Source organism: Sipha flava, unplaced genomic scaffold (genome assembly GCF_003268045.1).
Source record: "Sipha flava isolate LNK unplaced genomic scaffold, YSA_version1 222_pilon_pilon, whole genome shotgun sequence".
NCBI lineage: Eukaryota > Metazoa > Arthropoda > Insecta > Hemiptera > Aphididae > Sipha > Sipha flava.
In genome coordinates, this window is record NW_020272853.1 from 1953853 (window position 1) to 1978881 (window position 25029).

General features: G+C 28.0%; 2 protein-coding genes across 3 annotated transcripts; one reads left to right on the top strand and one right to left on the bottom strand.

Annotated features, from left to right (window-relative positions):
* The first annotated feature begins 659 nt into the window (after positions 1-659).
* Positions 660-1257, top strand: LOC112683274 (protein GVQW3-like). Its single transcript, XM_025554206.1, has one exon. The coding sequence runs from the start codon at positions 677-679 to the stop codon at positions 1253-1255; it is 579 nt and encodes a 192-aa protein (XP_025409991.1). The 5' UTR covers positions 660-676; the 3' UTR covers positions 1256-1257.
* Positions 1258-3550: 2293 nt separating this feature from the next.
* On the bottom strand, positions 3551-24739 carry LOC112683199 (sphingosine-1-phosphate lyase). 2 transcript variants are annotated; one of them, XM_025554106.1, is made up of 11 exons: positions 24229-24739; positions 23652-23826; positions 20431-20646; positions 20158-20366; positions 19847-20083; positions 18752-18961; positions 18508-18643; positions 18329-18431; positions 4107-4253; positions 3912-4032; positions 3754-3852 (listed from the first exon to the last, which is right to left on the bottom strand). In XM_025554106.1, the coding sequence occupies exons 2-11, from the start codon at positions 23797-23799 to the stop codon at positions 3754-3756; spliced, it is 1626 nt and encodes a 541-aa protein (XP_025409891.1). In that variant the 5' UTR covers positions 23800-23826; positions 24229-24739. The 2 variants fall into 2 exon arrangements, with proteins under 2 accessions (XP_025409892.1, XP_025409891.1); XM_025554107.1 differs by lacking the exon at positions 24229-24739 and having other exon boundaries at positions 3551-3852; positions 23652-23799.
* Between the last annotated feature and the right edge of the window lie 290 nt (positions 24740-25029).

Consider the following 25029-nt stretch of genomic DNA (forward strand, 5'->3'; position numbering starts at 1 on the left):
CGGAACTAGGGAGTAGCAATTGCGAATTCATCCCCAAGTGTAAAATTATAGAGGGTGTAATTTTTGTAATTATTGGCAACTAATTTGATATTTTTTACTTCGTTAAATACTGTTATTAGTTTAAAACTCAATAAATATGATTGTATATTAATTATTAGAAAAAATTCTAAAAAGAGTAATTGATTATTGGTCTATGATAAGATGTAACTTTAACATTTTCCCCTGACGTAAAATTTCCTATAAAAAAATATTAATTTTTTTAAAGTTGATAATCTATAAGTTATATCTTTAATCGTGATTGGGATACTGAGCAATATTATTCTGCGAACAGATTCGTATTTTATAGTCTATGTGTACATGCTGTTTACTTGTTAGTGTTTTAATCATGATTTATGATTATTATTTATTAGTAAATGCGACATCACAATTATTTGTAAATCACGTTTTCGTTATGTACCTACCGGCTGTTGATGAGTATAATGTACGAGGTCTAGCTATTAAATAACGAGACTGCCCGTATATAAGGGGTCGTAGACGGGTGGGGAAAAAAACTATTAGTGCGTTGGGTATCTAAATATCTTATCTGTGCACTTATCAAAATACGTTTTAGTCACTATTTTAGTATTTGTGCAGTAGTAGTTAGAAACGAACGTGTTTTTTTCTCGTGCCGAAAACCATGTGTGACGAAAAACAGGAGCAACGTATCAATCTCAAATTTCTCGTTAAATTGAAAAAAACTCCGACTGAGTGTTATAAATTGTTGCAAGAGGCCTATGGGGACAATTCTCTATCTCGTGCACGTGTTTTTGAGTGGTGTAAGCGTTTTAGTGAGGGCCGAGAGAGCAATGAAGATGACCAGCGCCCAGGTCGCCCTGTCACTGTTTCAACTCCGGAAACAGTGACTAAAATCAACCAAATTGTGCGTGCAGATCGTCGAAAAAGCATCCGAATGATTTCCGAGGCTGTAAACGCCGATAAAGAAACGGTTAGAAAAATTTTACATGAGGAATTACACATGAAAAAAGTCTGTGCGAAATTGGTGCCAAAAAACCTGACGCCTGACCAAAAGCTCTTGCGTCAACAGGTCTGCTCATATTTCCTTGAAAGGTTAGAAGAAGATCCCGAACTGATGAAAAACATTATTACTTGCGACGAAACGTGGATTTTTCAATACGATGTTGAAACAAAGCGGCAATCGATGCATTGGAAGACGCCTGAATCGCCCAGAATCAAAAAAGCAAGGATGTCCAAATAAAAATTCAAGGCAATATTGATCGTTTTTTTTTTACTTTAACGGTATTGTGATGACTGAATGGGTTCCAGAGGGTCAGACTATCAACCAGACTTACTATTTATCAGTTTTAGCAACACTGCGAGAACGAGTTCGTAAGAAACGGCCCGAGTTCTGGAAGAACAACTCTTGGATTTTGCACCAGTACAACGCACCTGCCCATAAATCGTTATCTGTGAAGCAGTATTTGGCCGGTAAGCGCATTCCAGTGCTCGAACACGCGCCGTATTCACCAGATTTGGCACCGTGTGACTTTTTTTTGTTTCCAAAGATAAAATCTGCTTTGAAAGGGACCTGATTTGAGTCGATGGAAGCGGTAAAACAAAAAACGGCAGAGCTCCTAAAGGCCCTTACCAAAGACTTCCAGCATTGTTTCAATCAATGGAAAAAACGTATGGAAAGGTGTGTGGCGAGGGGTGGGGAGTATATTGAAGGGGAGCATTCGAATGTAGAATAATTTTTATTATAAAACCATTTTTCGTAACCAGTCTCGTTATTTAATAGCCAGACCTCGTATTATATTATGTTCATCGGTTCATCGAGTAATTTACATTTTTTTTTTTTTTTTTAAATATCTTTGCATTTTTTTTTCAACTAATCGTTGAAATGTATTAAATTAATGCCTTCAGTTAATTTAACCATTAAGAGAGTGATAAGACACTTGGTAGTCTGCACGCCATGATGCTTGTCTGTCTCAAAATTGGAATGAAATTATAAAAGCTTTAAATATTATTATAAATAATTCAACAGAAAAATCAACAACCAAATGTGAAGCCAAAGGTTTGTTGAAAAATCTGAAAAGCTTAGAAATGTATATAATATGGTATACAAACAACATTTTGGAACGATATATTGGAAAAGTACAACTATATTAGTAAAAATCTGCAGTGTTCACATTGATTTAACAAAAGTTATGTACTTGTACAATTTATTAATATATGATATTCAAGACTTACGAAGTAGTTTTGCATATTATGATAAATCTAAAAAAAATCTGGTTTAGATAAGTACAAAATTGAACGAAAAAGAAAAAGGATAATGCTTGATGGAGAATCAAATCAATATAATTCAACATTTCAACAAAACGATTAATTTAGAAAAAATACTTTTACAGTTATATTAGATTCATTACTTACTGAGCTAAACAAAATAATGATACAGTTAATATAATATTTGGTTTTTTTTCAATCTTACTTAACTGCCAATATCCAAGATTAAAGAACAAGCAATGAAATTGAAAGTAGAATATCAAGAAGAGCTCGGTTCATCATTCTCAAATGAATGTATTCATTTTCGTAGTCATTTATCTGGATTAGAAGATAATAATTTGACGATAACTGTTTTAGACTTGTACAAAATATTTAAAGATCCTAATATTTCTAGTTTGTATCCATATATTGAAATAGCATTACGTATGTATGGTATTTATGTAGTCCGGTATCAAATTGTTCAGTGGAATGATCCTTTAGTGCATTAAATATAATTAAATCCTACTTAAGATCAACTATTGAAAATGACAAACTAAATTCGTTGGCTTTACAGAGTATGGTATCAGAAATGATCAGTTCCTGATACCAAATATAAGAAGTAATTGAAGAATTTTCTCTACAAAAAGCTCGTCGTAAAAATATATAATCGTAATTTAAAATCTTGTTTATTTTTATTTTCTTATTATAACCTCTGCATATTACATTCCTATATCTATATATATATGTATATATAATTAATTTTATTCCATTTTCATATAATGTAGAAAAAAAAGTAAAAGCTAAAAATATGTATATTGGGGTATCATTTTTAATGACAAAAAGTAAATTTATAATTAGAGGTAACTCAAAGCTTTTTTTGAGGCTAAACACCCTAAAGGGTGCCAAAATGTTGCACCTATAGCGTCAAAATAGTAAATGCACTTCTGACCGAACTATTTATTAAATCAGTTTCTTCGTATCATTCGTGCTGTGCTGTCATGTGTGTTAAATTTATGATTTCGGTGTATATAAATATTAATTCATATTTTGAATAACCTTTTTTTCCTATGATTTGGCACGCTAGATTTTAATCTTCGAAAAATTGGCTCTCTAGTAACTTTGAGTTAGCCATCCCTGATATAAATTATAGGTTAATATCATACTTTATTTTATATAAATAAGCGAACTTCAGTTATCAAGAGATAAGGAACTTACTATAAAATTTTTTTTTAACAATAACTACTAATGATTATATTAAATAAGAAGTTATAATTAGCAAAGGCTCATACAATTTAAAAAAAAAAGTTATATTTTATTATTATAAATAGTAAATACTATAAATTATGCAAAGTTAATTAAAAAGAAGTAAACACGTTCCTTTTCACATATTACAAATATTTAGAGACCTAAATGAATACATACAATAAGCCAATTTAATATACATATATGTATATAAATATACATCCATATATATAGGTAAATACAATTTAAGTATTACGTTGGAGTATAATACATGGCGTCAATAAAATATCTTGTGATATCACCAACTATGGTTCTATCAGGCAATGTAGCAGACATTCCATACATGGCCATCTAAAAAATAAAAATATAACATTAAACAATAATATTTTCACATTAAATAGCACTCATACTTTTCCAGTTAGTTCAACATTTGGATTTTTTAAAATTTTGTCTAATTCTTGTCTTAAATCATTCACAAATAATGAAGCTACATCAGGCTTGGTATGTAAATGTGTAATACATATATGAATCCTAAAAATTATTAAATATTGATAATATTTTTACTAATTTTAAAACTCAATCTCAAATTATTTAATAAAACTCACCCAATTGGGAATTGTAAAGTATTTAAATTCCAGCCTTTAGTATTTAAGGCATCAGACAATCGATAAATATTAAAAACATTTGACCCTATTGCTATTACAGACGTAGTAGGATTTCCAAAAATAAAAATACCTTCCATACTACGTAATCTATAAATAAAATAAGTGATTTAATATTTCCGTTTTCATTAAAAAAATAATATTAATGCCTTTATTTAATGATACAGATTTAATAATAATCTTGAACACCAACAAACAGTATCGTTTAGTGATAGGCACTACAGAGTAGTGGCGCACAGCAGATTTTTGAAAAGGATGTCGAAAATATATATTTCGAGGTACCCACCCACCCCACCAGTAAAATCTGAGTTTAGGCATAGTATAACTCTTAATTTTAGGTGTTTTTGGTTTTTTCTTTCTAACAAAGATACTATAAATAAATTTTTTTTAAATAAACCTAATATTAATTATTTTTTTAATTTTTTGGGTATTAATTTATAAGTTTGTATGTCATAATTTTTGGGATTGAGCTCTACTACTTATTCTCATACGACGCTTTAGTTCTAGTTACTATGTTGATTTGAATAGCTGAAAAATTGGTTAGTATTAAATTAAACAAATATTCATCCACCAATTCTCTGAGGGGTGTCAGTCGACACCCCTGACCCTTCTTGTGCGCGCCACTGCTACAGAGTGAAAACTATCAACCTATTCAATAGTTTTTAACCATCTATTTATTCATTGTTTTTAATAAATGATTAAATAATTATGTCTAAGAGAAGGTACAACCGACTTGATTGTTTTCTAAAACTATCTATTCATGCCAGTACTTGGCTTAGAAAAAGAATATTAAAGGTACTCTAATGACGTATACAAATTTTTCGGTCCTACTTAATTGAAAACTGAACATAAAACCAGGATCCCAAGGCGTGTGGGTTGTGGCTCGCCTCTGGACCAAACCTAGACGATCAGTGGCGTAGCCAGGATTTTTAAATGGGAGGGGCTATCACTTTTTTGGATAAGTAAGGTAACAGAGGATATGAGAATTCATCTTTAACCCCCCCCCACCAAGTTTTTAAATGTAATTCAAGCATTTTAGTATAGTTTTAAAAATATTTATTAATATATAATTTATAATAATAATAATAATAATTTTGGTTTCAGTGTTCAGTCACTTGCTCCACTCTGACAGCTGCATCCTCTTAGGCGAATTTCTGGCAAATTCAATTATTAGTTCACTTTAATCGAATTGCTCTTTTTTATTTATATTAGCCATAGCTAACACATTCAGTCTGTTTTCCGATATGGTGCTTCTTATAAAAATTTTTTAAGCAATTAAGTGCAGAAAACGTTCTATTTGAAGTGGAAGAGGTAACTGGTAACGTGGTGAATAATTGTAAAAGTATTTTAATGTTAGGTTGAAGATTGGTGCAATGAGAGAGTGAATCAACAGCAGAATTCGGTTTTTGAATAGTATTTTGACTCCATTGTTGCCTCCGTATGAACAGCTCAGCTCTGATTGTAGATGAGGTATCATCATGGAGATCTTGAGCATATATTTTAGCAGCTTTTATAATATTTTCATCGTCAAACATATTTAAATTGGTCGGAATAAGTCTTTCAAATGGCATAACATCAATAATCCTTTGATTAAAACGAGCATCCATTGATTCTATTAAATAGTCAAGAAAAGGAATAAAAGTAGAACATTTAAAATATATTTCTGGATTTTCAGAAATAAAGTTTTCTATCTGAGTTTGCCTTTTACATACTTGTGGCATTTTTATTTCAATATTAACACTTTTTCCCATGTTGAAAACGTAATTAAATATTTGATAGTGACTCGCCACAACCTTGCATGATAACTAGGGCTCGGATTTATATGTATTAAAAAAACCAAAATATATAAATATATATGTAATAATAAATCACTTTATATGTGATTAAAAAATGAAAATATGGAATACAAAAAAATTACAAAAATATAAAAAATGTCTTTATAAATTACATTATTAACTAATTTACTTATTTTACTACTATTATTCATTATTCATTTTGATTATCTTGGTCTTGAAAGCAATGAGATACCATATACATGCTCAAATTTTCAAAGTTAAATGATCTACGATTTGGTCGTAACACAGATTTGTGCCGACTAAAGGAGCGCTCGACTTCCACCGAGGTAATGGGTGCAAATTTCATATTTGCAATGTCCAAAGCAATGAGTTCAGCCGGAAATATTACCCCATTCATTTCGCAATGTGCATCTCTAATTAATTTTAGGCAGTCTAAACCAGGATTTTTATGTAATACGCTGTGCATTTTTTCTTTTACTGCAACTCCCAAGGGTCCTTGTACTTGTTCTATGCATTTTTCAGCTTCTTCTATAAGTCCTAAACTTTGAACTTTTTTTTTTTTTATTACTTTATTTATATTTCCACAATCTGTTACATAAATTTGAACAATAAGTGAAATTGATGAAATACATAACTATGGCGTGAAGGACGGATTAAAGATACCTTCCAGTGAAGGCACTTTTACAGTTAAATATGAGAAAAAAAAAAAAAAAAAAAAAAGTGTTAAACAATGTTAGAAAATATCATAAGGAAAGATAAGTGGAAATAGCAAAGGTAGATATAGAGAGAAGAACAAAAGAAGTTAGATTGATCTAGACTAATAGGTCCCTACACCACCGCCTTTTCAACCTTTTTTGTGGGTTGCCGGTTATATTTATAGACGCAAGTTCTTTGATTAAAGGATTTTTATGGTTTTGTAGGTTGAAATTAAAACGTCTGTAGAAGGTCTTAGCTACAATTTTGAACTAAAGTTATTTTTTTTGTTTCTAGTTGTTTTATTGTATCTTCTAAAAATCCAAAATTATTAGATATATAAATTAAATTATTTTTAATATCATCTATATTTAATAAATGTTTCGCTTTTTGAATAGAAACTGCTGAAGTAGAATCCAACGTTGATACAACATCTTTTATTTTTTCAAAGTTTTCGCAATAGTATTTGACTGCATTCAACCATGTCCCCCATCTAGTAATTATTGGTTCTGATGGATGACTCAAATTTGGATACATTTCGTTCAGCTTTTCTACACGACTTGGAGCTTTTAAAAATATTTTTTTGACCTCAGCGATTAACTTGTCTACTTTACTAAATTTAGCTCTAATGGTTTCTCCAATTCTATGAAGTCCATGAGCTAAGCATATCAAGTGAATCATCTTTGTGTAAAATACATTAATGGTAACAGCGAATTTCACCATATACGACGCTGCATCAGTTAAAAACAATAATACATTTTCGTGTTTCACACCTTTTGGCCATAATAAACTCATCGAATCGTTAAATAGTTTGACTATGGTTTTGAGGCTGCATTTTTCTAACTGTGCACAATTTAATAAAAATGGTTTAGAAAAGGTTTCACTTAATTTTCCAACAATAACATTTCCAACCATTCTACCTTCAACGTCTACTGTTTCGTCGATCGAAACCCATATAGGGCCATCTTGAATGATGTTTCTAATAGAATTAAGTGTTTCCTGATAAATTTCTGCATGTTATTTTTACTAAGAGTACTTTCGTCAGGAATTAATTGCCCTGTATACTTTGTTAAAAAAGCATTCAATGATTTATTTTCCAACTTGGAGATTTGAATATCCGCATGTATAAAAGCACGACAAAGTTCGGAATTAAACGAGTTTTTATTACCTGAAGAAGTACTGGCGGAAGTAAAAAACTGCTGTTTGAATTTTTGTCGTCTTATTTTACTCTCTTTATGTTTGGCGGTCCCTATATGTTGTACTACTAAAAAACGTTGTTCAATGGAAACAGATTTTTCACACGCAGAACAGTACAAAATATCACCATCACCATCTGAAAATGTTCGTCTGGAAATTCTAGTACATAGTTTTTAGCTTTTCCAACTTTGGACACTCGAACTTTCGGCATAATTTAACACTAACACGGCCAACTCAAAATTACACGTCTAAATAAGCACACGTCCCGTTCGTCAATGTGGGTATACTGACTCGCTGTCAGTACTTCAAACGCAAACACGTATTAATAAATCGTTATCTATCATTTATCGAGGTAACAAATGTCGAATATAATATTATATCGACCGTAGATTACGGTCGATTAGTTCAATAATTTGGTATTATTTTGTTTACGTACTTTTTGAAACATGGGAAATCATATACAACCAGTGGCGTAGCCAGAATTTTTTTTAGGGGAGGGGCACACAGTCTAAAATTTTACCTTATACACTACCTACTACCAAAAAGATAAAAAAAAATTAACCAAATATTTAATGTTTTTAATGAAAATAATTTATTTATATTTTCAGTCAGTTATTAAGTTAATATATATGTACATAATAATAAATAGTAATTTAATAATAAAAACGGGTTAGTCCAAACAAAATTATTAGTGTATAAAAACAATTGTAGATTGTATAAAATTATTTTGACCAATCAACGAATTGCAATTTTATCAAAACGTGATAACGGTAATAATGATTACTGGTAAAACCGCAAAATATTCATTGGTATAAGCATATTATTGCAGTATGCGTTCATGTATACGAATAAATATAAATCTTTAAAATAAAATCTAGTAAATACAGCCAACGAGGGGGGGGCATGGCCCCTGTGGCCCCCCCTGGATACGCCACTGTATACAACTATTAATAAATCGTAAATTGTCGAAATATGTAGGGAAAAATGGAATTATTGAGAAATATGTAAAAATATGTACTTAAGACAAAATATGTAAAAATATATAAAATAAAATATAGTTCACTAGCTGTCCCGACACGGCGTTGCCCGCGTATTAGTTGGTTTTTTGGCATTTTCGTAGGCCATGTATTAGTGTTATTATGTATGAGAAAATTTAAAAGTAATAGGTAAAGTATCTAAATGTTGAAATTAAGTACAAACCAACATATATATTTTCTGAATTTACGTCGTACCGAACTTCGCATTTTATACCTTTGAACATTTCTCGAAAATTCTATAACTTTCTTCATTACAACAATTGCAATGCAAAAAATAATATTGAGATAAAAACCATAGGTTAGGTTAGTTATATAATTCTCGGAACAATTCATATCTACACGCCGCCGACGATAAAACACACACAATAGAAAAAAGGTCAGATTACAGGTAGCTATATAGATACTGTCGCGGTCGGTCACGGGAAAACCCGAAATACACCATGCAATTATACACATTTATTAAAAAGTTAATTAAAATATTTAAAATATTAAAAAATTTGAAAAAAAACTATCCTATATTTTAAGTTGGACCAAATTACACACGGTGTAAAAAATTTCATCAAAATCGGTCCAGTAGTTTCGGAGATTATCACGAACATACATCGTGACACGAAATTTTTATATATACAGATTACAATGGAAATCCCTTGAAACGAATTTATCACTTACCTAAATTAATTTATCAAGTCACAGTAAAAATATGTATTTACATATAAATCCGAGCCCTAATGATAACCATCAAAAAGATAGTGATAATCATGATAGAAACAAGAAGTATTAGAAATCTGTAATATCTATGCCAAAGACAAACACCTGTTATTCGTTAATTGTCAAACTTTAGTTAATACCAAAGGTTTATAAAACACTTAAATAAAAATAGTAGTATACTAGTTTAGTATATAGATACACTATACATATAAACACAGCCCATGGGGGGGGGCTATATCCCCCTTAGACCCCCCTTGCTACGCCACTGTAGACGATCCTAATCTACATGTGTGACCTCTGTAAAGGCTCTACACCAGTGGTCTCAAACAGTGGCATACCTGTGAAACATTTTTTTTTTGGGGGGAATAAATTAATTACACAATTTTTTATGATAATAATATAATCTGACACTTTATTATAAATTATTACTAAATACTTAAAACTCATGTTGATCACTCATATCAATGATAACGACATTATAAAATAGTGACTGTATGTAACCACACAGATTTCTGTATAATACTAGATAAAGAAATATGTTTATTGAAGTTTTTCTTATCAGTGTCCACCATATTGTCGATTGGCAAAACATTTGATTTATTCAATTTATAGCATGTTAATAATTTTAACTTTTTGTAACAATAAAACATTATGAAAGTTAAAATAGTAGCTCAAACATTGAGCTCTTCAATTGCTGATGCCTTAGAGTTTTTTAAACAACTTAAATTACATGAGTTTGATAACTGTAAAAAATCTAAATATATCATAATCATATGAATTTTTTAAAACATTTTCTAATTTTGTTGTCTTAACTATATATTAATTACAGGTGATAAAACAATTACTTTTATAAGAACAATAGATAGAAAATTTGATTTTTTAAATTCCAGAAATCCATTTAGCAAAGGGCTTAAAAAACCATTGTACTTGAATGAAATTGAAAAACAAAAAACTATGATTCTGACTTTAGTAGAATATTTATTAAAATTAAGGGATGTAAAAGGTGTTCTAATTTTTTTGACCTCGAGAAAAATTTTATTATTGGTTTGTTTATTATTTTATAAAATATATTTCCTATATTAATATTATTTATCTTATGTATTTACATTTAATATTTGAAAATGAACTTTTATATATTTGAAAAATAATTTATTCTTATAACTTAATTTGTAGGGTTTGCAGTTGCTATTAAATCTATCTTCAGTATTGCTCAAGAATTTTCTATTACTTCAAAATTCAAATACTTATAAACCTACAAGTTCTCACAGGATCATATTGAAATATTTTTCTCTAAAATAAGACAATGTTTTGGTAATAATAACAACCCTAATGTATTGGAATTTAAAACAGCCATGTAAAATTATTACTAAAAAATTCAATACGATCATCTTATGCAGCTAATTGTATAATAATGGATAGCACAAGTACAGAAAGCATTTTTGAAATTCGTTGGGCCAAAAGAAAAAAAGAATTCATAAATAGCAATGAAATATCAGATGATATTCATGAATTGCCAGAAATACTTTTTAACAAAATTGGACCTTTTAATTTAATTAAAGAAAATGTGTTGTATATAAGTAGATTTATTGTGAAAAGTATTTACATGAAAATTGATTGTAGCTCATGCTTCGACAGTCTAATTTACAATCCACCAACTCACAATTATTGTCATGAATTTTAATTTTCAATTTAGTAGATGTTAAAAATAGGAGAGGACTAGTAAAGAGTTCTACTGACGTTTTTAAAATTATTAAATTTGTTGAAACTACATTGTCAATTATAACCAATAATTTTACCAACTTGAAATCTAATATAAATTCTAAAATTATAATTCAAATAAAAAATTGTCTATAACTCAAATATTTTTGCAAGATTAAATTTTTCAGAAGATTGCTCTTTAGAAAGTCATCAGTTGAATTTAGTTACTCTAATTTGTAGACAATACTTAAAAATTCGTCTTCATCATCTAGCTGAATCAAAATTATCTGACACCATTAGTAAACGTCGTTTGTTCACAAAATTAACATTGTTTAATAATCAATAATTAAATAAAATATGTAATTACCTAAGCACTATTACTTTATTTTTTTATTTATAAGTATAAAATATTTTTAATTTTTTTAAAAATATAGAATTATAGTTCTACATACTTGTATGTAATTGCATTTGTATACATTCAAATTTGGTATAATTATATTTGTTTTGCCAGTCGACAAAATGGCGGCTATCTTTAATATGAGCCTCACTGATAACAATGTAAATTATATACAAGTTCGTTATCTAGTATTATATAGAAATGTGTGTGTGAACATCACTCTTAATTATTAATCCCATTAATCCCAATTCGGTCGAATATTGATATTTTATATTACATTGATAAGTGATATCAAACACGATTATAATCAGTGAAAATTAAAAATATTTATAATTTACATTATTTAAGCTGAATAATTAATTTGCATTATGGCATCAAAAAACTTCTCGGGGAAGCAAATGCCCCTTGCCCCCCCCCCAGGTTCGCCAGTGGTCTCAAACATACGGCCCGCAATAAAAATACATTTTGAACAAACAATTTTTTTTTTACGCATCAGAAATACCTATAAAAAACCTAACCTAACCTATAAAAAATATCTGACGTCCATAATGTTTTATTCTTACATTAATCGTTTAGAAATTCCATTATACTCGATAAAGTATTTGAAATTCAATAAATGTAATCTACAAAGATAAATATAATTTGTATTTCGGTGTTGGTGCCGTAATAGTGTGTAACAGTTTTACTGTGACTAGTGTTATTCTATTCGTACTAGTAACTAGTTGCTATTCAAGTGTAATTTTAAATTTAAGTTTATAAGCGTTATTTGTTTGTTTAAATGTCTTATATCAAACCGATGTCGTAACAAAGCCCTGCATAATGATCTGAAAATTCTTACTATCAACGAGTACATAAATCATATAGCAAACAGATTCTTTCACTCTCTTAAGAATTCGAATGACGCCGTCCACTACAACTTAACCGTAAGTCCACCAAAAATTCGCCGTCTCAAGAGAGGAAGACCCTACGACCGAATTAAATAACCCACCACCAATCATTGCCACATCGAATACATCAAGCCAGAAAAATTCTATTTTTAACTTATATTTAACAATATTTTATTAACTTAATACTTAATATTTTATTTAATATTTAATATCTCGCTAATTTTATATTTTACTTAATATTTTATATTACATTATTATATCGCATTTATGTAAGTAAGAAAATTGCATGTATATATTATCAATAGGCTTAGATAGCTATTCTAACTAGGAATGCCTTAGCAATAAAAAAAAAAAATTTCAAACCGATGAAACGTAAAATTGACCAAGACGGGCTTTTCAAGAAAAATGGGGCTATGCATACTTTTTTACTAATTCTCTTCTAATATGTTTGATTTGTAAACAAAGTGTATCCATCATGAAGGAGTACAACATTAAAAGACATTATGACGCAAATCATGGTAAGATTTACGATAACTTTGTAGGAAAATTACGCGAAGAAAAATTTGAAGAATTAAAAAAAAATATCTTTCAACAAACAAAATTGTTTGATAATATAAGAAGAGAAAATATTGATTCGGTTAAATGTAGTTACGTTATATCAGAAAAAATCGCACGTGCGTCAAAACCTTTTACTGACGGTGAATTTATTAAAGAGTGTATAGTTAGTGCGGTGAAAGTAATATATCCCGAAAATAAACAAGTATTTATGAATATAAGTTTAAGTGGAAACACTATTGCTCAGAGAACTGAAGAAATAGATAATAATGTTAAACAACAATTGCATGAAAAAAATAAACGATCTTTAAGTTTTTCTATTGCTGTTGGCGAAAGTACCGATATTACCAATACCGCCCAGTTAGCTATTTTTATTCGTGGAGTTTTCGATAATTTTGAAGTAACTGAAGAACTTTTGGACTTAGGAATCAAGTCCTATGTCTACGATTCCTATGTCTGATACAACCGGTAATGATTTATATGATTGTATTGAAAAGTGTCTTAATGAATGAGAAGTAGATTGAAATAATTTTTCGAGTATTACTACTGATGGAGCTCCCCAATGTTAGGTGTAAAAGCAGGATTAGTTTCTCGATTAAAAGCAAAAGCTATGACTTATGGTCAGTGGCGTAGCTAAGGGGGGGGGGACTAAGGGGGCTATAGCCTCCCCCATGGACCATGTTTATATGTATAATGTATCTTGAGTATTTAATAGAATCAATGCTCGTTTTAATCAAAGGCTTATTGATGTTATGCTACTTGAAGGACTTATTCCGGCCAATTTAAATATGTATGACGATAAAAATATTATAAAAGCTGCTAGAATATATGTCCAAGATCTCCATGATGATACCTCATCTACAATCAGGGCTGACCTGTTCATATGGAGGCAACAATGGAGTCAAAATACTATTACAAAACCGAATTCTGCTCTTGATTCACTTTCTCATCGCACCAATCTTCGACCTAACATTAAAATACTTTTACAATTATTCGCCACGTTACCAGTTACCTCTTCCACTTCAAATAGAACATTTTCTGCACTTAATTGCTTAAACAATTTTTATAAGAAGCACCATATCGGAAAACAGACTGAATGTGTTAGCTATGGCTAATATAAATAAAAAAGAGCAATTCGATGAAAGTGAAATAATAATTGAATTTGCCAGAAATTCGCCTAAGAGGATGCAGCTGTCAGAGTGGAGCAAGTGACTGAATACTGAAACCAAAATTATTATTATTATTATTTAAATTATATGTTAATAAATATTTTTAAGACTATACTAAAATGCTACTACTAAAATGCGTTTAGAAACTTGGTGGTAGATGGTGGGGGGGGTTAAGGGTGAATTCTCATATCCTCTTTTACCTTACTTATCCAAAAAAAGTGGTTAGCCCCCCCCCCCATTTAAAAATCCTGGCTACGCCACTGCTTATGGTGTAGATTTGAAAAGTCTTCATTGTATAATCCACCAAGAATCTTTATATTCCAAAAAATTAAAATGGAACATGTTATGGATATAATTATTAAAACAGTGAATTAGATTAGATTCCGTACATTGAATCATAGACAATTTAGTATACTACTCGATGAAATGGATGCTCAGTATGGTTGTTCGATATATTACAGTGAGGTAAGATGGTTAAGTCGTGGAGCAGTTCTACAAATATTTTATAATTTATTAAAAGAAATAGACTGTTTTATGAAACTAAAAAACAAGATTGTTTCAGAGTAAATCAATAATGAATGGATTAAAAAATTTAGCTTTCCTTGTTGATATTTCTACACATTTAAATATTCTCAACTTACAATTACAAGGAAAAAACAAAATTGTCACAAATATGTATGACTCAAAATTCATTCATTTACGATGAAACTTCGATTAAGGGAAACTCAACTTTCATTAAATAATTTGGTACACTTTCCTACATTAAAACAGTTATTCAATGATAGTAATGATAATAAAAAATACATTTCATATATTTTATTACTAAAAAATGAATTTATGAATATATTTGCCGATTTTCAAAAGTATAAAAATGATTTTCTACTTTTTAGTGAACCATTTTCTATAAACGTAGAACATGTGTGGGAAGATTTACAACACAAGTTAATTGAATTGCAATGTAATTCTGTTTTAAAATCAAAATTTGAAACCGTTAGAGTTTCAGAAATTTTTAAATATCTTGGAAACAGTTATCCAAAATTAAAGAAACATTTTTCTCATATTTTATCCAGGTTCGGTAACTTTTATTGTACGTGAACAATTATTTTCTCTCATGAAATTTAATAAATCGATAAGTTGCAATAAAATTTCAAACGTAAAATTACAATATGTTTTACATTTAGCATCAAGAAATTCTTGTGCAAATATAGACAGCTTGGTACAAAAGAAAAGAAGTCAAATTTCAAGTGCAACTCAAAAATAAAAAGTAAACAAATTATCAAAATATTTTTAGATTTTAATTCTAATTTTTTTTTTTAAATTAATGTTCATCATATTTTTTCAATGATAATTTTGTAGTAATAATAAGTGAAATAAACATCTACTTTGTTTATGTTTTTATAAATAATGTTGGTAGTAGTAATTATAATAAAAGTAATTTCATAATATATTAAGTCATTTAGAATACTTTAGATAAATGGAATTTGTATGTATCTTTGTCTTCATTTTGTTTTCAGTTTTTAGTGTTTAAGTAAAAAAGATGACACTTAAAATTTGGCCCCTGAACTTTCTTTGAAAAAATATATGGCCCGTAGATAATTTGAGTTTGAGAACACTAACCTACAAGAATCATGTCGCGTTGCTCGATGCATTTCTGGACTTGATACCTATTCATTGCTGAAACACTCCGAGTCTGCCTCTTATCAGAATTGATCCTATGTCTTTATTATTATTTTTTTAATTTAAATTTTGTAAAATGAATAATCAAGAAAAAATTGTGAAGTGTGCGGTGCATTATATTATAATGTGTTATGCATTTTTTTAAATTTTGATTTAAGTTTTTTATTATGTTATCCCATGAATCATGCACAGCATTCTGAACTTTTTGTTGTGGATTTTTAGTATACCATATATGTTCAAGAATGTTATTCATAGAACTCGAGGAACTTCTAATTAGCTCTATTTGACTGTTCCATATTTTTATACAAATTATTAAAATAAAAATATGAAAAAAAACTACCAAATCTTTTTAAATTACGGTAAGTCAATAAATAGTTTTAAAGACTCGAGCAAAGGGCGCGGCTCGTCTCCTTTGACTCCGGTACCAAAATCCGATTACCCAAGCTGTGCCACGTCACACCCATCATAAGAAACATTTGCTGTACCGAAATAGGCGTGCACATAGGGGCAGCAAGTTGTGCTCTTACTGCCACTAGACGATTTGAATATATTTGTAAGGGCCGAATTGGTTCAAGTTGGGCGGCCACACCGGTAAGGCTTAATACAAAATAAATTGGTTAGCCAAAAAGTACAATGCTACTAACCTAATCTTTTCTGTGTTTAAACTTTAAATAGGCTTTGAAACTCAAATTTGAGCTTAAAAATGTTAACTTGGTACTCATGTATGGGCCGGTAAAAATATTCGCTGCTTGAAACTCTATGCATGCCTATGTGTATCGAGCTACACTAAACCCCAAGTCGCGAGCTGCACCATGCGCCGTGGGATCCCGGATTAATCAGATTAACTCCAAAGAGGTAACCAGAGAGAGGGAAGTAGTCACCCATACGACCATTTTTCTGCAAATTAAAGATTAAAGAACCTACTTACTTATATTTTATCAACTCGTACGTAGGATAAGCAAATTCTAAAAGGCTTTTCTCTCTTATATTTTATAATTAACTAAAAATAAAGAATGTTGATCTTATTGCCGTGTTACTTATCGACTACCGCGTATTCCGTTGCATTTATGTCTCGTGTTGGTGGTATGTTTTAACTTGGAAATTTGGTAAGTGTGTATCCACTAATCATTTAAATCCAATCACACACCTACCCATCCAACCATAACATTTTCATCATGAAGTCTGGGGGTTGTAAAAAACCTTTTCCCTCACAATTGATATGTATACTTTTTTTCTAAAGATTTTCAAATTAGTCCAAAATTATAAATATAACAATAAAATTAATAAACTACAGGTTTTCTATGTAATGACAATTATTATGTACATTATATTTTCTATGTACGCTATTAAGTATTATGTATTATTACTCGTATCATTTATTATGTATCGCTGTATCAAAATCTAATACCTACCTAGGTATACATTTTGTAAATAATTTATTTTTTATACAAATATTAACATTATATAATTTGGTAAAATCTAAATTTAAATTAAATACCATCCCAAGGGTTCTTTTTTAAAAATATAGCAAGGATACGCTAGAATATCTGGGTATTAAGTTGGGGTACTAAGTTACCCCCGCATTTCCCTTAAGTCAAGTATTGAATCATTCATGTAATAATACTCTATTGTTTCGATTGACTTAATTGTTTTTTAAAACTATTGAATTGTAAAAACTAATCGGTATTGTTCAATAGTTCAATCGATATTTTGAAAAATATTGAATAATTAATACTTAAATACTCAAATAAACACTTAGTATTTTATTTATCTATCAATGTTCCATGGTATCGATACAAAAAGAACTTGAATCGAAAGAAAAGAATCAATATTTTATTGGTATCGGTAGTATCGCAACGTCTCTAGTAATAAGTAATAAAATAAATCTTATATTCATAATATTATATTATTACAATATTACAAAATATAAATATATATGATAAGTGGCGTAGATACAATTTTTTCTGCGTGGGAAGGGGATTGTTTAAGAGTCAACTCATAATATTTTTAGTACATCTTAAAATGAGGTCCTATATAATATTACATTTAAAATGGTGTTATTATTATATCTCGTATTTAATAAAAATGATTTTGTTACTCAACTTCTAATATATACCTAATCATAATAAAATGAAAATATAATTTTACTATAAAATGTAAATATATATAAATAAATAATTAAATATATATATATATAATAATTAAATATCATTAAAAAAAAAAATCTGGGGGTAGAAACCCCTTACACCCCCCCCCCTAGTAACTATTCCACTGGTGGATATGATTAAAAAATAAAATTAACAACAGAATATTTTTAATGATTTAAGAATAAATATTAATTTAGTACTTACTGTTCTTCAATAAATATCTTAGTTTCCATAATAGCTTTGGTTGAATTAATGTAACCATTCATACCAAAATACATTAATGTAGCCCAACAAGCAGCAATTATACCTAAAATGTTTTAATGTCAAATAAAATATAAAGTCAATTTAATAGTTTTTTTTAATTAAACTATAAATAAATTTACCACCAGATCTTGATCCACTTACAGTTGGTGAACCATAATGACCACCAGGCCATTCAGTGCATACATAATATTGATTATGTCTAAATTTTTTGTCAGAATACAATATAACTGATGAACCTTTTGGTGTATATCCATACTAATGAATATAGGTTATACAACATAATCATTAAGATCATAATTAGAAATCCAATTTAGTACTCAACTTTTAGTCATGAAATATTTACATAAAATAAGAAAAAATCACCTTATGAGTATCAGCAGAAATACTTGTAACACCAGGCAAAATAAAATCAAATTGAGGTAAAAAAAAACCAGCTTGAGGCATAAATGCTGCAATAAATCCACCTAAACAACAATCAACATGGACTGGAATATTATACTTAAGGCCTAAAGCTGATATTGCTTCTATATCATCTGAGGTTCCATAAGGAAAATTGGGAAATGATCCAACAAGCTATAATAATATAGAAAATTATATTAATAACTAAAAAAATTTCAAGTTCTTTAATTATGAAAATGAAAAAAAGTATTTTAAAAATAAAATTACAAGAATAATAAATAGAATCTCTAAGTATTACCTGAAAATTATACTATAACTTAGAGAATATTATATAATTATAAATACATTAGTAATTTTCAATTAAAAACTAAATATAAAATATATAATATTTACAACATAATGTATAAGTGGCAATTTTTAATTCAGATATATAAGATAAGGTGACTGGAGTGAATTAGACCCCTACAAGGGGACTAGTATTTGTAAATTAGTTATTTTTTCTATAGTATTATATATTATGATTGAGAAAATAATTTATTTTAAATGAAGTCAACTGTCATAATAATCAGTAAAAAATAAGAGGTTTATTTTTTTATAACATTTTTTAATATACCTTAACTTGAAATTTCTAATAACGCAATTTCTCTTTCATTCTTTTATTATTATTTATAACACTAAAAAAATGAATATTATAATTATAAACATATTGTTAACATTTAAAATATTCAACATTCATTTTATTATTTTATCAATGTATAAAACCACTTTCAGAATATAAAAACATTAAAAATGTAGAAAATGTAGAAGACTAGAAAATACAAAAAAAGTTATCATATATTCTAGGATTATATTTATTATATTTATTTTAAATATTAAAATAAAAACTAAAAAAGATTTAAAAATACTATTAAAGTTACAGGCTTATGGATAATTATAGGTTGTCAAATGTCACAAAATAAGTTAAGAACCCATACTTTTTTTGTATTGTATCTGCATGACGATATTTTTATTTTAATATTTAACTTATCTAGGTAAAATAACTAAAACATTAAAGCTTACCAATATTGTATTTTTAGTGATAGCATTTTCCATTTTTTTTAAATCGACACTATATGTATCTGGATTTAAATCAATATGTACAATTCTAACACCAAAATATGAAGCTGCTTTATCAAACGCAGGATGAGCTGATCGTGGAACTATTATAACTCCCTTCTTAATATTACATTCATTTCTTCCAAAATCTCTATATGCTTTACATGCCATAATAATTGATTCAGTTCCACCACTTGTCATCTTAAGTTAAAATAGTTCAAATAAAATTAAACTTTAAATTAAATAATTGTATACTATTTTTATAAATTACATACTGTTCCACAAGTATTATGATCACCATGAAATAGTTTTGCAACTAAACGTACAACTTCTGCTTCCATTTTACAAATTCCAGGAAATATATCTGAATGTAAAGGATTGGTATAAGAAGCCAGACCATATACTTCAGTAAGAAATTTAATCAATTCTTCATCATAATAATATACAGCACCAGAAATAAAACCCTCTTTCCAATTGTATTTGCCTAAATCATGAAAACAAAATATATATTAATAATGATTTAGAAAAAATTAATAAATGATGCTTACCAAGATCTAAATATCTATTTACAGTTTTGATCAATTCATCTCGTGGAATACCTTGGGTTGGAAGTTCAACAATATATTTTTCACTTTTAGTATTTTCTTTTACTTCATTTTCAAATAAATCAGAAATTTTTTTTGTTTCTTCTTCAACCAGTTTTCTAAATTTTGGTATTTTCTTAATTTGAGTAAATGTAAATTTTTTTAATCTGTTGTATAAACCTAAAATGAAAAGTTAAGTTATAAATATATTTTTATATTTTTTGATTTTCAAACATTGGAAATATAAATCTATGGAATATTTAAAAATATAAAATAAATATAATGAATAAATTATTTCATGTATCATATTTATTTGTTTTTCAAATATAAATCAAGGCAGGGAAAATTGTTAAAGCTTAATAGCTAAATAATAATTTTTTTTGGATAGTTATCATGAAAATAAAAATAATAACCTAAAAATATTTTAAAAATTATTTTTCAAAACTCATAGTAGTTTTTCTCAATATAAGAAAACATGAAAATAATATTGCATTTAGTTAACTAAATAAATAATTTTAATTTAATTTTACTAATTTAACTAATTTTAGTTAACTGGATCGATCATATTCCTATAAATAAAATGAGTAATTGTTGAAGAACATAAAAAGTGATACAAGGCTAATCCAAAATCAGGATAAACATTCCAGAAAAGTATAGATATAATTATATATAGATAAAATGGATAAAAACTAAATGTAATACATATATTATACTTTTCTCTTTCATTATACAATTGATAAAACAAAGTAATTGCATTGAGGATTTCCTGAGATTTACATTCTTTACTTTAAAATGTAGTAATATTTGTTGGTAAAGTAGTATTTAATTTGAAAGATTTATTATTATAAAATAATTTTTTATTTCAATAACTTGATTCATATTTTATAGTATAAAATTACTTTTATTATTTGAAGTATTATTTATATTATTTTTTTTTTTTTTATGATTGATAATATCTCATTAGATATTATAGCTAGTATTATTAATTGTTACTTTGTTGAATAATTATAAATATTCATTCAATTTAATTAATTATGGACTACTATAGCATAGTTTTCCAGCACCTAATTATTTTTGTTTTTTTACCCTATAATGTCTTAGGTATAACCATTCTAGATTTTATTTCATCTCTTTTATTTTGATACACTTCCTAAAATGAAAATGTAACACAAAATGTACAATATAAATATAAAGTTATTAATTAATTAATTTGCATAAGGCTAAGCATACAAATACTAGATAGATGTATAATCATTAATCATTATAAAATAATAAAAACTACAATAAATTGATAATAAAACAAAATCCACAAAGAAATATAGAAGAAAATATGTCAGCACTACAGTGGTATTGAGTAAACTTATTTTACATTTGAAAGGATATTATTGGAGAGGATAAAACCCTATCTTCATGTTATCCCAAAACACCAATTCGGGTTTAAAACCAAACATTCGACATGCCACCAAATTCAACGTATAACTGAAATAATTGTACACAGTTACGAAAAAAAACAATACACCACAGTAGCATTTTTAGACTTAACACAAATTTTCGATAAGGTCTGGCACCGCGGGCTTGAATAAAAATTAAAACTACTAAATCTTCCCCATACCTATTCAAAACCATCACATCCTTCATACTCAACAGATCTTTCAAAGTTAGATTAGGATCAGACTTCTTACAATTACACCACATCAAAGCTAGAGTCCCTCAAGGATCAGTCTTGGGACCTATTCTGTTTAATATCTATTGCCATGACATCCCAATTCCCCTCAACTCTCAATTAGCAATGTTTGTGGATGACACGACCATTCTCACACAAGACAGCTTCTTAGATTTAGCAATCCAAAACCTACAAATTTCACTAAATGAGATAACTACCTGGTTCCAGAAATGGAAGCTGAATCTAAATCCAACAAAAAGTGAGGTTAAAATATTCACTCTTAAGATATATAACAACCCTAAAGATATCCACATAAACAACCAGGTCATCCAATGGAATAAAAAAGAAGACGCAGTCAAATACTTTGGTGTCCACCTAGATGAAAAACTTACCTGGAAGATTCATATTAACAAAAAACTCGTACAGGGCTATACAAGGATGAGAACTCTTTACCCTCTAATCAAGTCATCACTTCTTCTATATACCTCAATAATCAGACCGCTATTAACATATGCCCACCCTGTTTGGGCGGCAGCCTCACCCACAAAAATTAAAAAAATCCAAATACTCCAAAACAAATTCCTTAGGATCTTCCTAAAAGCACCATGGTTTATGAGGAATCGCCAAATCCATAACAACACTGGAATACCCTTAATAAGTACCTGGATAAAAACCCAACTCAAAAACTTCCACACTAAGTTAAAAGAATCGGACGGCGGCCGTCACTACCAACTAAGAAGCAAAACCCAAAATTGACGGCTAAAACCTTGACTGCCCTCAGACATAACCCCAACGGACAACGAAGAGACCTCATCAGAATATGAAGAATAACCAATACTATTAATATTATATAATATTGTATTATAAAAATTATTATTATTACTACCTATTATTATTACATATAAAATAAACTTAAACTTATTACCATGAACTAACATCATTATATTATTACTATCATCAATTTAAATGTAAAGGTTAGATTAAATTAAATTGTAAATATATTTGTAATAGCACCTGGTGTGCTGAAACATTTTTCTAAAGAATAAATAAAAAAAAAAAACATTTGTACTTATTTTTTGAACGTAATGAAGACATATAAAACTTGTATTATTCTATCATTTAGTTATTTCTAGATTCTACAAAGATCTATTAAGCTTAAATATTCTTCTTTCTATTTTAAAAAATTTAGAATCCAAAATGTTACAAAAATTGTTATTAAACATCTTAGTTTATATATAAATATTACTCTTAAGGATACAGTAAGGATTTAGATGTTAATCCTTATCATTTCCGATCCTAAAAAAAATTTTTTAAAATGTGAATATTATTTTATTTTTATTTGAAAGATTAGTATTAATACCATAAAAGTAAAAATAATATATTTTTTTTAATAATACAAATAAAGTATTTTTTTGGAGAAAATTGTTTTTAGAAGTGCCAAATATAAGAAATTTGTATGTATTATAATTTTTAATGATTTTAAAATTAATTTAAAACTTATTTTAATAATAAATAAACTTGCTTTCATCTTGAAATACAAAATTCCATATCCATATAGATGATAATACACTTGATGCTGTAATTGAAGCAACTTGCCAAGGTTCGCATTGTCCAAACAAATTATTAACTGTATTTTTAGTTAACAAAAGGCCATCACTAACTAAATCCATATTTTAATTTGATATAATATCAACAATCTAATAAAATAATGAAGTACATAGGTTAAAATTTGTAAATCAATATTAAAAAAAAAAAAAATTGAAATAAAATAAAATATGTTAAGTACTATATTTAAATAAAATACTTAAAAAATTGTCTCCTATCTACTGTTATTGACCATCATGTATAATTTTTTTAAATTAAAATTCCTATTAAGATTAGTTGATTTCTTTTTAATTTAAAATGTATTTATAGTTTTTTTAGATTTTAAATAATAAAATAGTAATGTTTTCAAAAATTAGATACCTCAGAACAAACTAATAAAAAAATGTTATTCTAAGTTTTGTAGAATCAATTAATATTCAAATTAAAGTTTTTCATTCAGTTATCTTAAGATCCAAATTTTAAAAATGCTATTTTACAAAACTAAAAATACTCACTTATGTTTTTGTATAATTGTGAATTTTTATGCCGTTAATATTTAATTTTTTTTTTACATATTACAATATAATAGTATGACGAATCATCATAAAACTGTAACTCATCATAACAATAATACAATTTTTTTTTTTAATATATATAGACTATTACGTTATTTTAAACAATCACTGAAAATTTAAATTCATACAGGATATCGTAGTTGGTTCGTGGTCTAACCGTATTATTAAAGTAGATATACAATTATGCACATATATTAAAATTTAAATTCATAGTAGGTATATAATTGCTATACATGAATGGCAGTCATACGCTTAAGATCAAGTCAGTATGTATTGTGTTGTGATGTATACACTAAGATTCATGTGTATTTGTACAACAAAAGAGGGAAGAATCAAGGGAAAAGTGGCAGGAAATAGTCGGGGTTAACACACCATATGTTAAGATTTATGATACATTAAGTTATGGACTAGTATGACTCATATCTTGTGTCTCATCTATACTGAAATGGTTTACTCAACTATAATATGTATATATTATGTCTATTACCTAACTACGATCCTACAAAAAAAAAAAACCCGAAGAAGAAATGACCTTGCAAAGGTAATAATATCAGTGTAGCCATTTGATGTACCTAATATTCTTTTTATAATCGACCTTTTTATGAATTAAGGCATAGTTATGATAATAGCAGGTAAAATAAAATCACAGAATTATATTTTATTGTTGGCTTATGTTTTTAATATTATGATTAGTGAGTCCCTGATAAGGAGACGTTATTCAGTAATTTCCTAAATATTTCT

Coding starts and splice junctions, on each gene's coding strand:
- LOC112683274 (XM_025554206.1), top strand. CDS start 677: ATGTGTGACGAAAAACAGGAGCAACGTATCAATCTCAAATTTCTCGTT.
- LOC112683199 (XM_025554107.1), bottom strand. CDS start 23,799: ATGGATTTAGTTAGTGATGGCCTTTTGTTAACTAAAAATACAGTTAAT. Junction 4,254..18,328: donor AAGATATTTATTGAAGAACA/GTAAGTACTAAA, acceptor TTTTATTTATAG/ATTACGTAGTATGGAAGGTA. Junction 3,853..3,911: donor ATGTTGAACTAACTGGAAAA/GTATGAGTGCTA, acceptor TTTATTTTTTAG/ATGGCCATGTATGGAATGTC.